This window comes from Takifugu rubripes, chromosome 14 (genome assembly GCF_901000725.2).
Source record: "Takifugu rubripes chromosome 14, fTakRub1.2, whole genome shotgun sequence".
NCBI lineage: Eukaryota > Metazoa > Chordata > Actinopteri > Tetraodontiformes > Tetraodontidae > Takifugu > Takifugu rubripes.
The window spans coordinates 6685874-6702119 of NC_042298.1; the positions used below are offsets into that span (position 1 = coordinate 6685874).

Sequence of the window (16246 nt, forward strand, 5' to 3'; positions counted from 1 at the left end):
CATTTTTTGTACTATTCGAACTTTAATGTGACAAAATGTAATTATTTTACAGATTCTTTTCCAAGAGCAGCATATAACAGATATTAATATTCATTTTTTGAGGCGGATGGATAGCTGTAGAGCCTATAGATCACAAGCCACAGAAAATTAGTGACTACACTTCAGTCCTCGAGTTCCTCGCCAGGAGGACCAGAAGTCATCTGGAACAGCATTGTGTACGTTTCGAAGTTCCTGGAGCTCAGGTAGGTTCCAAAAAAGGCCTGAAGCACCATCACCGCTCTCATTCTCCTCAGGACCGGCTTGGAAATGTCCACCCAGAACCGGATTTGATTGCCCTTCTCGGGCAAAGGGGTTGTTTGGTACCTGGCAGCGAGGCCGAGATTGACAGGCAGCGCCAGGAGGATGGGATAGAGCCCACCGCCCACCACACCGATCAGAGCGCCCCGCATCATAGCACAGGACGGACAGTTGAGATCGGCGGACATGAGGGGGGTGGACACGGCCGCGCTGTAGAGGGCAAATGTGGTGAGGAAGGGCAGCACGGCCAACGGCATGCTGGAAGAGATGGCAGCCTGTCTGACATGCAGAGTTCTGCGGTACAGGCTGTTCGATATCAACCCGGCCAGAGCGGCGTTTCCCCCCAGGTACACAGGGGCGTACATGAAGAGATTCTTCTCAATGTCAGGAAGTCTCTCAAAGTTCCTGGACAACATTTCAACAATCGCTGCTCTTCGTAAAGCATTTGCAGAGGCGGCGTCCTTCCGTGTATTATCCGACATTTTCCCCGTTAGTGCTGAAATAGACCACTGTTTACAAAAGGGAGAACGTCCAGACGAAAGGGAGTCGGCTATGCAGACAGGGCGCAGACATGTTTTACCCACAATGCAAAGTGCGACGGCTTCACGTGCCTGGTCACGTGCCCTACGTCAAAAATGTCGTTTCCGTGTCATTTCCTTTCTTTCGTGGTTAACTAGTGTGACGCATTTATTAGGCGAATTGTTGTGATTACTAATAAATTCAAGTTTTCGTTTTAACGAATAAATTGTAAAGATTACGCGGCGGATCTGTCTTTTTGTCGATTTCTTAAGATTTCTTTTGTTTCCGCTCATTGTAGGCTATTAAATAAACTATTATCAACTCCGCCAGGGAGGGGAAGAAACAGCTGGCGTTTGTCAGCAAACTAAGAGAAACAAAAAAGGAACTGATAATAAAATAAAATTAATAATTAATTAAATAATCCGGAAATGTTGATAATTGGCGAATTGGCTTTCATCGGGAAACCTATGTTCTGTAACCTTGAACAGCCTGAACGCTGTATGTGCTTTAATGTTTGTTTTTTTCCCCCTCAAGTTTATTTTATTTTTTAATCCGCATTTGATTTTGTAAATACAAGAGGTTGAAGAAACATGAATATTATGTTCGGTCTGCCATGATAGGGGCGAGGCCATGACTGGGCAAAGTACCCGTATGTGTCTTTTCGGGAACATTCGAGGAAAACAGTTTTCTGTTCGCCATCTTTGCTGAGGACGAATTTAAAGGATCTTGATTTGCGCTTGTTGAATTATCGCATTTCATATTGACGAATAATCAGGTTTTCTGCGCGACATACGTGCTGGATACGGTGAGGTTACTTTTGTTCAAATTCCAACTTTTATCAGCGCAAACTGTCGCGTTGTACTTGGCGTTAGCCGGTTAGCTCCTGCTAACAGCGACGTGTCGCCAAACATGGCGTCGACGTATCTGGTTATGTAAAATTCGGTCTCGGTCGGACTGTTTCAAAAGTTCTATTGACGTATTGCGGTTTGGAAGGACGTTTTAGCCTCATTTGTTTCATAAAGTTAGGTTTAATGTTAAGAGCGTGTGACCGAATACGCGATCATTAATGGCATCGCAGCAGCTGCTAAAATGGCTAACACGCAAAGGGTGGCGAGGCCTCAGAAAAGAGCCGTGGCTTCAAAGCCAACAATCAAATAATCTGCGGCTTTTATGTTCGAGTTGTAATCTTAATATAAATTGTTTGTAACAGTGCGTTTCCAATACATTTCCAGGACTTAATAATCACCACAATTAGCAGCGTAAACACGCATCTCTAAATTTTCTTTGTATAAATCCAATCTTACAAATCGCTTCATACTAGAACTACTCCTCCACCAGCGAGCTAGCTTCGCGGAAAATACTCTTTTTAACATCCTATTAATGATCAACGTTGAAACCTTATTTTACAGTTAGGAAACATTGTTTGGACGCTGCACAGCCTGTATACGACTGCTGCAACCAGTCAGCAAATATGGTGAGACATTCAAGTTGGTGCAGAGGGACATGTGCACACTTTCCGTTTCACCTTGAGGGTCTCTTTTGCTCGGTCGGATGCTGAAGTTGTTGCAAACGCGTTTTGATGGTCAAATGGTCGTTAGTTTGAGTCGATTTTACTGGGGAAGCTGGAGTCATATGCGATTGATTCCTGGCTTTATTATTGCACTTGCTCCAGGGTACAAAGGTGATACACCCATGTACTTGATGGTTGAACGGTCTGAAGGGGTCAGAAAAGTGTAGTGGATGGCTTTTGACTGTTTTTGGACTCCGGGGATTTCAAATAAGTTCTTAATCAGTCTGTCTTGACAATCAAGTTGACTCCAAAGTGTGTTTGATTATAGTTTTGTTCCTGTTTTGACTTTTAGATGCGCCATTCAAAGAGGATGCGCTCCCCTGGAGTGTGGCTGGATGAATACTGCTGGGAAGAGAGAATAGACTTTCATAAACGGAGACGGCGGGATTCACACAGCAGCGAGAGAGAAAATAGAGCCAGAAGAGCCCCCCATCAGCACAGGACATATAACGGGTAGATATCTATTTATTTGGTTTCAAAACCCAATTTATGAAACTTGTTCATGTTCGTCGGCATAAATATTATTGCAGATGTATAAGGACAGAGTTATCATTTAACTGGCATATATTTCTTAGGCCTTATTTTTTTAACCGCTGCACCCCCATGTTTTTATTTGATTGCAGACATTACTTGGAAGCTCGCAACTTAAACCAAAGGTTGATGTTTTGGGAAGGACACAATATGGACATTGCCTATGAAGAGGACAGTCATGATAGCTTTGCCAAAGACAGAGACCGCGACTGGCACCACTACAGCAAATCATCTGGACGTAGTGGTCGGAGTGGCCGCAGCAGGCGTAGCAGCCGCCGGCACAGAGACAGGAAGCAGCAACGTAGCCGCTCTCGCCTCCGGTCCGCCTCGGTATGAGCCCCTTCTTCCTCCTCCCTCCCTTGTTCTGTCTGCACCAACACATGGGTCTTTATCACTGGTGTTTAGCCATTGCTTAACACCATCTGTCTCCATCAGCTTACTCTACACATCATATGAACATCATTTCTAGTTAAGGGATGGGGAATTTTGAGCTCAGACTACACATTTCAGTAGTTGTTGATTTGCAAAAGGACAGATTTTGTTTAAAAAGAGTTAAACCAGTAATTAGTTAGGTTGCCTGATACATTTGCTATAGTAAAGTTACACAATCACATGTAGAAAGTTTTTTTCCCTGTGCTATTCAGAAAACGTCTCTCATCTGAAAATCTTGTTGCCATGTTTTTCTTTTGTAATACACACTATGTGGTGGCTGCCGCCCAATTTCTCTGACGGGGCTGAATTTGAATTTGCTGCTCCGTCCATTCGCCTGGTGGTGTTACTGAACGGGCCGAATCTATCCACCCTCTACCCGCCCCCCCTCGGCCTGGTTGAATGAATGACGATGTCGCGTTGTGGTGGCCTGGTGCTGGCTGACTGATGGGTTGTTGGTGTGATGGCGGATTGCGGCGTTTCCGATGCAGAGGAGGAGCCGTCACCGCAGGAGCAGGAAAAGATCCAGGAGTTTTGAGGATGATGACGAGGGTCACCTCATCTATCACATTGGAGACATGCTGAGAGCCAGATGTATAGAATATACCCTTTTTTTTCTACTGTTCTTCTTGTCTCTCGCTCTGGTTTTGTCTGGTTTTTATTTCCAAACATTAATTTACCGTCGAAGTATTTGCGGCAATAGATTAAATCGTTGCCTTAGATCCTGCTTGTCATAATAAAATTATCAATGTTTAGTAAGCTGATAAATTTAAAAATTTAGGAAGTGACAATGTCTGACACGGTGCCATTGCTGGTGTTCTAACTTCACTTCTTTATTTTCTGTAGATGAGATTGTGTGTACACTAGGAGAAGGTGCCTTTGGGAAGGTGGTTGAATGCATTGATCATAAATAGTAAGTATGATTCTCAGCAAAAAAACCTCCTGTTTATATTTGTGAAGTTAACACATGTGACAACTCTCTACAGTAAAGATGCCCATGTGGCTCTGAAGATCATAAAAAATATTGATCGTTACCGTGAGGCTGCTTTGTCAGAGGTGCAGGTGCTGGAGCAGCTGAAAGCTCTCGACCCTGACAAAAGATGGTGAGTCGAGCGGTTCCTCTGCAGAGGTCGCCTCAAGTCTCTCACAAACTAACCTTTACTTTATCGCTCTCAAGGTCTTGTGTGCAAATTCTGGACTGGTTTGACTACCACGGCCACATCTGTATCTCCTTCGAGTTGCTCGGCCTCAGCACCTACGATTTCTTGAAGGAGAATAACTTTCAGCCATTTCCAATCAAACAGATCAGGCACATGGCGTACCAGATCATCCAAGCTGTGCGATGTGAGTTAAGGACACCTCTCTGTCTCTCTGTCTTCTTAACCCTGCTTTAACATAACTGGACATTTCTTCCAGTTCTTCATGAGAATAAGTTGACCCACACAGACCTCAAGCCTGAGAACATTCTCTTCATCAAATCAGACTACGATGTGAAGTATAATCGTGACCTGGTGCGTACGCCGAACACGTCGCCAAACTTGGTGTTAGTTTGCTTTTTTTTAATAAAGACTTTTATGATTTGTTTTCAGAAACGAGATGAGCGCACCTTGAAAAATCCAGATGTGAAGTTGGTTGACTTTGGCAATGCCACTTACGACCACGAGCACCACACCTCTGTTGTCTCCACGCGCCACTATCGGGCGCCCGAGGTCATTTTAGGTGCGTGGCTTTTGTTGGCCGGCCGTGTTTTGTTGTGTAGGTGAATGATACTTCTATTAAGATGTGTTCTCCAGATTTAGGCTGGGGTCATTCCTGTGATGTCTGGAGCGTTGGTTGCATCCTCATTGAGTATTATCTGGGATCTACCCTCTTCCAGGTTGGTGGAAACCGGAAGCAATGTGGTATTGTAATTAGTCAGCGATCATTTATACTGGTTTCTCATTTAGACCCACGACAGCAAAGAACATCTGGCCATGATGGAGAGAGTCCTGGGCCCCATTCCCACACATCTCCTGCAGAAAACTAAGTAGGTTCAACACAAATGTGCCTCTTTTTTGTTCTGAATGAACCCAATCAGAGCAGTAACGCTGCACGTTCTGGCGTTCGGCAGGAAGCGGCGTTTTGTCCACAGGTCCAAACTCGACTGGGATGCTCATGGCTCCTCCGGGAGATACGTCAGGAAGCGCTGCAAGCCCCTCAAGGTCAGAATTCTAACCCCCGACATCTTTGTTTTGCCACTCATCTCTGGTCTCGAATACTGACCGTGTCCTTTTCCGTCAGCGTTACATGACTTCCGATAACAAAGACCACGAGCAGCTGTTTGACCTGATTGAAAAGATGTTGACCTACGACCCTGCCAAGCGCCTGACTCTAGATCAGTGTCTCCAGCACCCCCTCTTCTCCTGCTATCACCAAAACAGCACCAACGACACAGAGGATCAAACAGTGGAGCTGTAGCCGTCTGACCGGCTGCCACGGTCAGGACTGGGCTGTCGACACGGCCGTGTTCCCGGTGCTGCTCATGGGCACCTATTTCCTGGCTCTCAGGAACCGTGTACCTAATCTGACTGTATCAGTCAACCGTTTAGCCTTGTGTCCCGTTAAGTCCGCGTGTTTATGACCTCACAGTACCCCTGTTGGGCAATCTCGCCGTTGGTGCTCTTCCTCTTCCCCTGCATTACACATTACTTGTTAACTCTTGTCCAGTACTTTTGAGTTTGTTGTTTTACCTCCACACTGGGAATTGTATGTGAGCTGAGACTGGTAACAGAATATAAGCCATTGCTGACAGGTGATTGGTTGCTAGGGAACTAACACTTTTCACCCCGAATATACAAATGAAGATAAAGTGACAGTTTATAGTTGCAGCCCATTTAACATTTGTTTTTTGTCTCAAAAGTCTTTTTATCTGAACATTTTTTTGGACTTCCTGTTGTCTATTTTTTTTCTTACCCTGCCATTATTGCTGTTTATGTTAAGTCCGAAGAGCAAAGACCAACGCGGGTATGTTTCAAACTTGTTCTCTTCTTAGTTTCGGGTAACTGGAGTAAATTACTTTGTCTCACTGTAGCCTGTTAATTTATTAAACATTTTCATGGTGTTAAAAAAACAATCGATGGTATAAATTTTTGTAAATGTTTTTCACTGGTGTAACCTTTGGCAGTATGATTTTCAATAAAGGTGAATGTGTAACAAGTTTGAGTCCGCTGATGTTGCGGGACGCGTCCGCACGGCGGCAGTAGTGAGCTTCGGTGCGCACCCAAATCGATATTGATCAGGAATGGAGGGAGGCGTTGGTCGATCGGTACGTGGCTGAATTATATAAATCTGATTATTTGGCCACGAACCAAAACACCGATATAGAAATGATCAGTCTTCCCGCCCTGGCCCTATTTACCTGACCCCCATCCTTAAGCCCCTCTCGGGGGTACATCGATCTTTCCAGCTGATGGCTGCGCGCTCTAATCAGCTCTCGACACACCAGGCTGGCTGACCCACCCCTCAAATCTCATTTCTTTTCTTTGGCTTTTCAACCCCTAATAAGAGGCCTCATCGTTTGTGACTTTTATTCTTCTGTTAATTTGTTTTGGCCCATGTTTTCATTCGTGTACAGCACTTTAGAGCTCTGTGGTAAGTTGTTTTTGAAACAGAGTTGAGTTAACTGCGGGGAATTTAAATTACCGAATTATTTCGATGAAATGCTCCCATTTAAGTGGCGAGCGCGAGCAATGGTCGGTTAACTGTCTGACAATCCCAATCAGGGGCTTCTCGAATAAAAGCGTCTGAGAAAACGCTGCCTCAGCTGCGGAGCTCCCCCCGCCCACGTGGTCAGCAGGGCGGGCGCATCTTAAATAGTTTGACGTGCGCCTTTCAGGAGGGCAAACAGTTGTAGCTGCTAGTGGAAATTGAACATCCCTGCGGATCACGGCCGTTTCTGTCCAACAAGAAACGAGAACCAACGAGTTGCTGAAGCCTCTTCTCCAGCTGGCACCGATTGTTGTCACCCGTGCGCGCTGCTGCCTCCGTGCTCCAAGATTGAGCTCAAAGACCTGGACTTAAGAGTTGGGTCTACCGGGGTTGTAAGCTTTGTGTGCCGAGTCAGACTGCGCTTTGGTGGCCGACACCAACAACCAAATTAGTGCTGCATTGCGTGGAACCCCCCTGATGCAGGATTGCGCCATGGATACTGCGACGGATATCATGGATGAACGCAAACCGGTGTGCCGGTGTGCGCCCAAATCCGCAGTCCAGCTGTGGCTTCCAGGTTTCCCCGTCGCTCTGTGTCTGCTGATGTCCCTGAGCTCCGTCACCGTGTGTCTTCTCATGACCTCCAAGACCTACGAGCTGGAGAACAGACTGCAGATGGAGACGAACAAGGCGCCCGTGTCCGAACCGCCACACGCGGCTTTTCTCAACGACGAAGGGACCCTGATTCCAGAGTTGGCCAACCCAGTGGAGCAGCTCGTTGACCAGGTACACGTGTTTATGACACCTGGTGCTCCTTGTTTGGAAACATTTGTGACCGCTGCGCTGGCTGATCTGTGCGTAAAACGCGCGTAAAACCGTGGGTTTATCCGTTTGGCAACTGTACCCGCTTTATCCCCCATAAATCCCCTTTAATGTGTAACAACCATTCTGCTGTGAAAGATGTTCACAGGCTGACCAAAGCACAGATAGATGACCTGGAATGTGTTCATACAATAATGATAAAGTTCCAAACTTATCCAGATCATGGTGGGGTGGATCCATCCAGACTTCTATCTGAAAAAATCAAGTGCTGAACTTATTCTGTAACATAACTAATGTCTAAAGTTTCCTGAAGCTCTTCTGTTGCCCTGAAAATGAACTTGTATTTTGCTCCTTTTGTCTCTTTTCTATTTGCGCGATGAGTTCATTCTCGTGCTGAAACTCTTGCTGTCTCTGCAGAAACTGAAGGTCCTGGTGCCAAAAGTACGGACAACGCGGGAGGTGGGCCAAGAGTGCACCTGTCCTGCAGGTACCTGTCTCACTGCACAACATGAGCACCACTCACCAGAACATCCAAAAGTGTCTATAACAGCGTCTTATGGGATGCAAAAATCCGCTCTCAGTTGGTTCTCTTTGCAGTTTTTCTGAATTCTAAGAAAACTTGTGTCTTTTGTCTGGGTGGAGGATCATTGAGAGCCTTTGAGCCTCCAGAGGAGAGGCTTAAAACCAGCACGCAGCAGATCAGTTTGGGTGCCCGACCTCTGCTCTGAATCCTTGTGTCAGTTGGATGCAGGATCCCTGTGCCAAGAATGGTGTTTTTTTTGGCGCGTGGTGTTCATTACTGGTCTCACGAGCGCTCCACGGGGGAGAGGGGCCACGTGATCCACGTCATGTTACAAACCGGACCCCCGTTAGGCTTAGATGGCACTTTGCTTCATTGATTTGTGGATCTGTTGCGCCGACTCCAGCCTCATCACAATGTGTCTATTGGTGACGTCCAGTGTTCCATTGTGTTCCTTGGCTTGTCTCCCAGTATTTTAAATACTTCCATAAGAGAAGCAGGAGCTCTTGTGTGGAATGTTTTCCACACAGGATCACTGATGGAGTTTGAATCTTCTGCAGCTCCTCATTGATGTCGCTGCATCTGCTAAATGTGACTCAACAGGGCTGGAATCAGGGGTGCAGCCCGGAGACTCGATGCTCAGGACTGTCTGGCTCTGAGCTCACTGGGTGGCTGTTTATGCAGCTAATCCTCTGTGTAAAATAGTTTTGATGCTGAAACTCGATCCTGCTCATCGATGGCTCCAGTTTGGGCCAATTAAACATTGGAGTTGTGTTTGTGTTCTTGCTGCTGCGGCAGTTGTGCAACTGATCGCCTGAGGTCACCCTGTTTTACCACTGCTCCATTAATCGATGAGTGGATGTTCCAGTTTTATTTTCCTGTAATGTTTGTTTCTTCCCACTTCTAATAATCCAGATCGGAACCTTTTCCAAGACTTCTCAGGAGGCACCATGCATTTCTACCTTGTACTGTATCTACGTGACTTATGTCCAGTTGACGTTTCATGATTTGAGCTGTGTCCCATCTGTGTGTTGTGGTCCCGGGTGTGTCTGTGTGTGTGTGTGTGTGTGTGTGTGAGTCCAAGTTGCTGTCCGTGACTCTTTGAGGGGCCGACAGAGGCTCCTCTGTCAACACCACGCTGTAAGAGGAGACCCTCCTCTCACTTTAGTGCCAGCTTTCCCCACCTGAAACTTGAATCTCCCACCAGCGGGATGGCAGGCTGGGGCATTTTTGGCTGTGTGTGCGTGTGTGTGTGCGCGCGTGTGTGTGTGAGAGAGACGCGCCGCCGCCAGGCTCCATCTCTGACATTAAAGCCGTGCCCTCTGCGTCGGGACGCTCAACGTTGGCCGTGCGTGGTTACAGGGGGCCAACAGAGGGCAGCACTTCTGCAGCGGGGCCGGAAAAAAAATTCTACCGATGTCCTTGAAGCTTGTGGCTCAATGACTCCGTTCTAAGAATAATTCAGAAGGCAGGTCTTCTGGGGGTGGGTGGTGGTGGTGATGGTGGGGGGGGGGAGACAGGTCTCTCATATCGCCTTAGCTGAAACACTTGAACAGGGACACAACATGAGCAGCACTTGTTAAGGCCGAGGCAAACTTATGGCAGCTCTGCTTTCAAGCTTCAGGTGTTTGCAATTAACACTCGCCTGTGCTTTCAACACACACACAACAGTGAACACACACACACACACACACACACAAACATTCATTACTTACACATGAATGCAACACCTTTGGTTAAGTTAATTAAAACCATGTGAGGCCCGTATGTGTCATCTCTGCGGTTTGGATTTAAAAGCTGTTTAACACTGATGTCTGATGCTGGCTTGGTGTGTGTGTGTGTGTGTGGGGGGGGGGGGGGGGGGGGGGGGGGGGGGCAGGTAGTTGATGGATTACATGCAACAGTTGACATAAATGAGCAGCTCTATTGAAACATGATGTAGAATTATCATTCAAATGTTGGGCCATCGCAGCAGAGGTTGGGCCACACTGGCAGCCAGCAGCTGCTTTATTCAGCACTTGGTCCTCGCTGGGAAAACTTCAGCAGCTCGGGCAGAATTAACTTCAGCTCCCAGCCAAGCAAAGGTGCTGATGTTCCCACACACTCTTCTGCACTTTGCTCAGTAAGTTAAGTACAAATGTGTCTGTTTACGTGAAAGAATTTGGGTCTCGAGGATTCATTTGTGTATTAAGACTTCAGGAGTCGTCTAGATCGTCCGAGTCTTTGGTGTTAGTGTATACGAGGGCAAGAGGTCAGACCTCTGGGTGTGCAGTCAGATCAATTTCCATCAGATAAGAGCTCATAAATGCACTCAACAGGAACACAGACCCCCACGCGTGCGTGTGTGTGTGTGTGTGTGTGTGTGTGTGTGTGTGTGTGTGTGTGTGTGTAAAACCAAGAGAGTGTGGGCACAGTGGGCCTCTTTGATGCATTTTACTTGCACACATACCAACAAATTATTCTCCCCTTTCTAGTGAGGCTATTTAGATTTATAGCAGCTCCAGATTCCGAGGTAATGTGGCAGTTACCTATCCCGGTCCCAACTGTCTGCATCAACAGTCTGTCTTGCTGGTGTTAACCGACCTGTCTGGGGATCGGCCTCTCGCCCAGGAGGCAGAGGGGGAGCTTCACACTCTCCCTGCCCAGTTTCCTGCAGGAGAATGGGGAAAGCCTAGTTTAAGGGAGCTGCAGACTCACAATAGGGCCAACAGGCTCCACAGCTGCTGTGTTGTTTTGGTTTTTTAAAGCTACAATAAATCAGACAGGAGGCTTGCAGCTACGTATACAATCTATCGCCACAGGAAGGGTACTTAGGTCACATAAGATCCATTAATGGCTGCTTTAAAATAATAAATGCAGGAAATTTGTTTTCTTAAATGATGTTGTTGTAGGTTTGTTCTGCTTTAGCTTTGGGCCAGAGGTATTAATATAGTGGAAAACAGCACATAACAAGCTCTGCGTGTGCACACGTGGGAAATCTCTGCTGCCTCTTGGACCCGCTATGTTCTTGCCCCCATGAATTTGGTGCACATGTTTTGGTTTTGTAGTCTGCAGTCATGTGTTTCAGTGTTTGGTTCCCAGTGATGGCTTTGCTATAAATTTGTGGCGTATGAGGTGAGTTATGGAAGGGGGGTGTCTGTTGGCAGAGAAAGCCTCTTCCCAGGGGAGGGAAAACACAATAGAGCCAAATCCTTTGTGTCCTGCTGTGCAGGTGTGTAAATGTTTGTGTTTGCTTGCTGCTAAATTCAGACGATTAAAGCCCGGATGCAGTATGTCGCTGGCAAAACACGTCATCTTAATTCAGATGCAGCCTTTAAATGAGAGGTGCCATCTCGGAATTGCTTCGGTGATGGTGGTTTGGACGGAAATGACCTCATCCTTCCACTTCTTTTGTTGTTTGTAGGACTTGTGTCGGCGTCTGCGCAGCTGCATTACACCCTCATATGGACGGCAGCACCGAGGCGCAGCTGTGCGAGCCGCGTGTCTTCGGGTTAATTTAATCCTTCAGAGAGTCCATTATCCTCTCTGGTCATTGTCAGGGTTTAAATATAAAGAAGGGATTCTTCTTGATGTATTTTTCTCGTGTGGAGGATGATCTTGGACCGCTTGAGCGTGTTTGTAGAAGAGAGGGGAAACGCCACGTCTCTGGTGGCTGTGGAATACTGGAAGACAAGCGGATAGCAAAAATAATCATTTCTGGACACGGCCTGGGTTTAAATGCAGTTTGACTTGTTTTGAGTGTAGAGATGATGTCATAAAGTGATGTCACCTGACTCTACATTAAGGTCACTGACAAAACCTGGAGTTCTGGAATCGTAATAAACTGAACCTCGACGTTGATTTTAGTTAGGTGTTGGTGTTTACCATGGTAACTTTAGGCTAATCAGCTGTAACTGTTGCATCAGAACCCGTGACACTGATTTCAGGTGCAACGTGTGAACGCGGCTGAAGGACTTTTCTAAATGGTTCTGTAGGACCAAAGCCTGAAAGAGGCTCTGCAGGGTTCACCTTCGTTCTGCCTGTGTGGGGTTTGCATGTTCTCCACATGGCTCCAGGTACTCTGGTTTCCCGTTTGCGTCCTTGACCATGGCACTGACTCTGGATCTGTTCTTCTTCCTGTTAACATGCACACATTTACTCAATCTAAACTGGTAACAGCCTGCTTTATAATTACTCCTCATCACTCCAGGAGGTCAAGGCATGGTAAGTTAGATCACCAGCAGCCGGCCCATCTGAGCCTCCGCGTGCATCTCCGCATCTGCACATGTGCATCAAATGTGTTGTGACCTTTGACATCAGGGATTCCTCCTGTTGTATATAAGGGAAGTTGAACGCGGTGATGTGGCAGCTGCCGCGCCGTAATTGGGACTTCCTTAACAGACACACTGCAGCAAACAGGAAGCAGAAGCTGGTACTGAGTTCTGATTCATGCAGACCAGCTGAAACCGTCTTTGGAAAGTGAACATATTCAAGAGGTTTTAGCTAAATTCTGTCTGAATGGTGAAAGGTGGAGAGCAGACTTTACTGCAGCCTGTCAGTAGGGGGCCATAGAGCGTCTGTGGATTTGTTTTTACGCAGCTCTCGGGTCATTTACTCGCCCCGCCATTACCACTGTGCCTCAGCCTTCATTTCCACATCAGCTTTGTGAAGAAGTTCCGTGTAAAAGCACAGCCGACGTTCCTCCTGTTGCAAAAGAATCACCTGGACGGCGTCCAGACGGCAGCCCGGAAGGCGGAACAACGATGTGCCTCCGAGGCCTCGTTCTGTCCCATTAAAGTAGAAGAGACGTCTGTTTATATTTACAAACCATGTAAATACCATCAGGACCAGTGAGCGCCAGATGATGGGTTTAGGTTTTGCAGCATCTCTGCAAAAACGTTTATAAAGTCTGAAACAAGAGAACAATAAAGTGGCCAAAACTCTGTTGTGATTTCACATGGCAGATTAACAAACAAATAAACAAACACAATATCATATTTGATCTTTAATGGTACAACCAGCAGCAGCCGATTTAGTGATTTCACCATCAGAGACTCTGGGAGACCAGAGGTTGGAGAAATGTGTCTAAAAGGGGGCAAACAAAAATGACATGACCTTTGACCCCTTCCATCAGTACTGCTTCAGAACCATGAAGCGTTCTGTGTTCTGTAATATGAATTACTGTGATGATAACCCCCCCCCAGATTTGTTTAATATCAGTAAATAAGTCCAAACCAGCAGATATGCTGCCACCATTAAAACGTCTAAAGAGCGATTACTAGGAAGCACTATCATTGGAGCTTCCCGAGCATTCCCAGTGCCGAATGTGGAAGCTATTCCAATGTTTCCTTTAATCATCACAAGTGGCAGGTGACACGGTGAATAGGTTTTTAATGGGGGGCACAGAAAACTCTTTAACATCACAAAGTGGCCTCTGGCTGGCTGACGGCACGGTGAGGTCAACGATCCCTCCATGTGCTGCATCTGTACACTTAAACCGCTGTGGCTCCCGTTACTGATTGACCGTTAAATCATTTAAATAAACTAATTAAATTAATGATTCTCCACCTTTGCCTGTCTAAATGTCGTCCTTTTATTGCCGTGGTCCATCCATCCACGCGTCCAGTAGCATCTCGCTACAGCTCCAGTTGTTATCCTCTCATCTGGTACGATTTCAAGTGTATGAAAACCACGTTTCCAGTATCCTTGGCCGGAGTAATCCTTCTGAAATGCAGCCAGGCCGAATCCAGCTGTAGGATGGCGCTCACGCGTGCACACCTGGATTTATGGAGCCGATCTCATCTGCAGACGCGAGCCCAGAAGTTTAGGGAAGCACGCTCGGGGCAGAGGCTATCGTTTATCCCTCCCAGACAGGTGGAGGGTGGAGGTGGCCGTGGAGAGCGGGAGGGACGGGGCACCGGTGATCCAGATGGTCTCCCCGTGCCTAACGTGCTTCTGCCCCCGGACAGGCTCGCCACTCTCCCAGCACCTCTTTAATGAGAGCGCGGACCGCGTCTGAAACCTTTTGAACGGGCGCTCGGCACCACTGGCCCATGTTACTCTGTCATAACACTGAGGTGAGGGCGATTCTGGAGCAGAGCGCAGGACGGCTCTCAACAACTTAACACCATCTCACAGGGAGGGGGAGGGTCTGCATGTGTCAGGTCTGCTTTTCCTCTGTTTTACAAATGGGTCTCCTGTGTCCTTTGTCCCTCATTCATTTCTCCCCATGTACTAACTAGCTGTTTAACAAATGATGCATTTCTTCCTCTCTCCGTCTATATGTGATTGGAGGAGTGTCTACTTAGAGCAGGTGTCGGGATCTGGAGCGCCCGAGGCTGCCGCACCTCCACAGTCGGTCGGTGTGTTCCACGTATGTATACATTAACCCAAAGTTCAGCCAGGAGTGAGGTGGGGGGGTGGAGAGGACTATCGCACATACTGTAAACAGACAATGAGGAGATGCAGAGGGACCTACTGGGTGTTCTCTCAGGTGTTTCTCTCCGACAAGCTGATTTCCTCATGTTGTAGCCGTCGACGTGCGTTAGAGAGCAACACAGCTGCGTTCTGCAGACACAAGTAAAGTGGACAGCAGATCTCAGGGGGGGAGTAACTCTTCTGCGAAATTTCAGAAAACAAACGGAAGAAATGAGCTGAAATGATCACATGTGTCCCAGGTCAAAGTGATTTCTGTAGGTGAATTTCTCCTTTATTCTCATACAGTTAGAAGAATAAAGGGGGAAATGCTGCTGTTTGCTTTAGCACCTGACAGGGAAATGTGAGAAAATGCTGCCGATTGTTGGAATCAGATGATTTAAACAGATTGGGCATCATTCATTGGAGCCATATCCAGCATTGATGGATGGCCGTTCACACTCAGAGATGATGGATGAGATCTGAACAGGAAAACAGTCAGCTTAGCTCCCGCTTGGACAGGAACGATGAATAAAGTTCTGTGTACCGGCGACAGTCTGTGTTTATCGGCGGCTTTGTGGCGGATGAGGCTGTAACGGCCTGATAATGGGTTTTTAAACACGTGTTAATGGGGACGCACTGGTGCGCTCGCACCACCGCTCCGATGCCATTAAAATGAAGCGCTCCGTTGGTGCCGGGAACACCGTCGCTGCCACGCAGGGGCGGCGGAGCCACTCGGCTAACCCAAACACACTGAAACTTTATTAGAATTTTTTTTATCAGTGTTCCATCTGTTTTTTACATGAAACCTTGTGTGTGTGTGTGTGTGTGTGTGTGTGTGTGTGTTTCTGCATACCATCCATCAGCCACTCTCCATTGCCAGCCTCTATGGGGAGGACTTATCTGCATAGTTGCCGTTCAGCTCCAGAATCATAATAAAATCAGTCACGAGTGTATTTTGGGAGATATATCACAGATGTCCAGTCGGCTCGGATTACCCACGAAATATCTGGGTCGAACATGTGCTCAATCTATCAGGTCCACCGATCTCTTGTACTTCTCATTTTCTCTGCCGGCGTTTAAATTCCCCTCTCGTATCTACCGTTTGGTCCCTCAAATGTGCCCGTTCCTTTGCCTCGTTAGATCATCCAAACAGGAAACGGTCATCTTAAACCATGGCTGCGGTCGCAGGCGGACCATCAGCGCTGTTGCACGTTATGCTTGAGGTTTGCGCTGGCGATTCACTGATAGCAGCGCTAACTGCCCATATTATATACAGTACGTGTTGGCCCAGGATGAAGCTCTTTGGTGCCAGATCCTGATGTGCGCGTGTGGCTTTCAGTTCGCTCCGGCCTGCGGTGATCAACGTGTTTTTATTTGACCAACGGTGGCGTGAATGAGCCCAGGCGGCGTATTCATGTTAAAACCCTGTGTTGAAAAGGGCCGACCCTGGGGTAGAAATCAGTGAGCGGGGCCTG

The 16246-nt window shown here is 47.2% G+C and overlaps 3 protein-coding genes across 10 annotated transcripts in view; 2 read left to right on the plus strand and 1 right to left on the minus strand.

Annotated features, from left to right (window-relative positions):
• Positions 1–2: 2 nt before the first annotated feature.
• Positions 3–925, minus strand: tmem126a (transmembrane protein 126A). Its single transcript, XM_003970392.3, has one exon. It carries the CDS (start codon positions 777–779, stop codon positions 162–164), a length of 618 nt encoding a protein of 205 aa, XP_003970441.2. The 5' UTR covers positions 780–925; the 3' UTR covers positions 3–161.
• Positions 926–1464: 539 nt separating this feature from the next.
• Positions 1465–6541, plus strand: LOC101065002 (dual specificity protein kinase CLK4). 2 transcript variants are annotated; one of them, XM_003970416.3, is made up of 13 exons: positions 1465–1621; positions 2679–2839; positions 3010–3247; positions 3838–3940; positions 4193–4259; positions 4333–4449; positions 4524–4690; positions 4763–4857; positions 4936–5065; positions 5140–5222; positions 5293–5372; positions 5457–5547; positions 5627–6541. In XM_003970416.3, exons 2-13 carry the CDS (start codon positions 2679–2681, stop codon positions 5801–5803), a joined length of 1509 nt encoding a protein of 502 aa, XP_003970465.2. In that variant the 5' UTR covers positions 1465–1621; the 3' UTR covers positions 5804–6541. The 2 variants fall into 2 exon arrangements, with proteins under 2 accessions (XP_003970465.2, XP_011608998.2); XM_011610696.2 differs by lacking the exon at positions 1465–1621 and adding an exon at positions 1711–2290.
• Positions 6542–6708: 167 nt separating this feature from the next.
• col23a1b (collagen type XXIII alpha 1 chain b) overlaps positions 6709–16246 on the plus strand; it is an 82292-nt gene continuing 72754 nt past the window's right edge. For 5 of the 7 annotated variants that reach the window (XM_029846973.1, XM_029846977.1, XM_029846974.1 and 2 more), the window contains exons 1-2: positions 6709–7819; positions 8273–8342. In XM_029846973.1, coding sequence (XP_029702833.1) covers positions 7511–7819; positions 8273–8342 — 379 coding nt within the window. In that variant the 5' untranslated portion in view covers positions 6709–7510. The remainder of the gene's footprint in view (positions 7820–8272; positions 8343–16246) is intronic. The other 2 variants (XM_029846975.1, XM_029846980.1) reach the window with 1 other exon arrangement.

Excerpts from the sequence above, each read along its gene's own strand:
- tmem126a (XM_003970392.3), bottom strand. The coding sequence starts at position 779 with ATGTCGGATAATACACGGAAGGACGCCGCCTCTGCAAATGCTTTACGA.
- LOC101065002 (XM_011610696.2), top strand. Across the intron at positions 3,248-3,837 it reads CTCGCCTCCGGTCCGCCTCG|AGGAGGAGCCGTCACCGCAG; the intron begins GTATGAGCCCCT and ends TTTCCGATGCAG. Across the intron at positions 3,941-4,192 it reads AGACATGCTGAGAGCCAGAT|ATGAGATTGTGTGTACACTA; the intron begins GTATAGAATATA and ends TATTTTCTGTAG.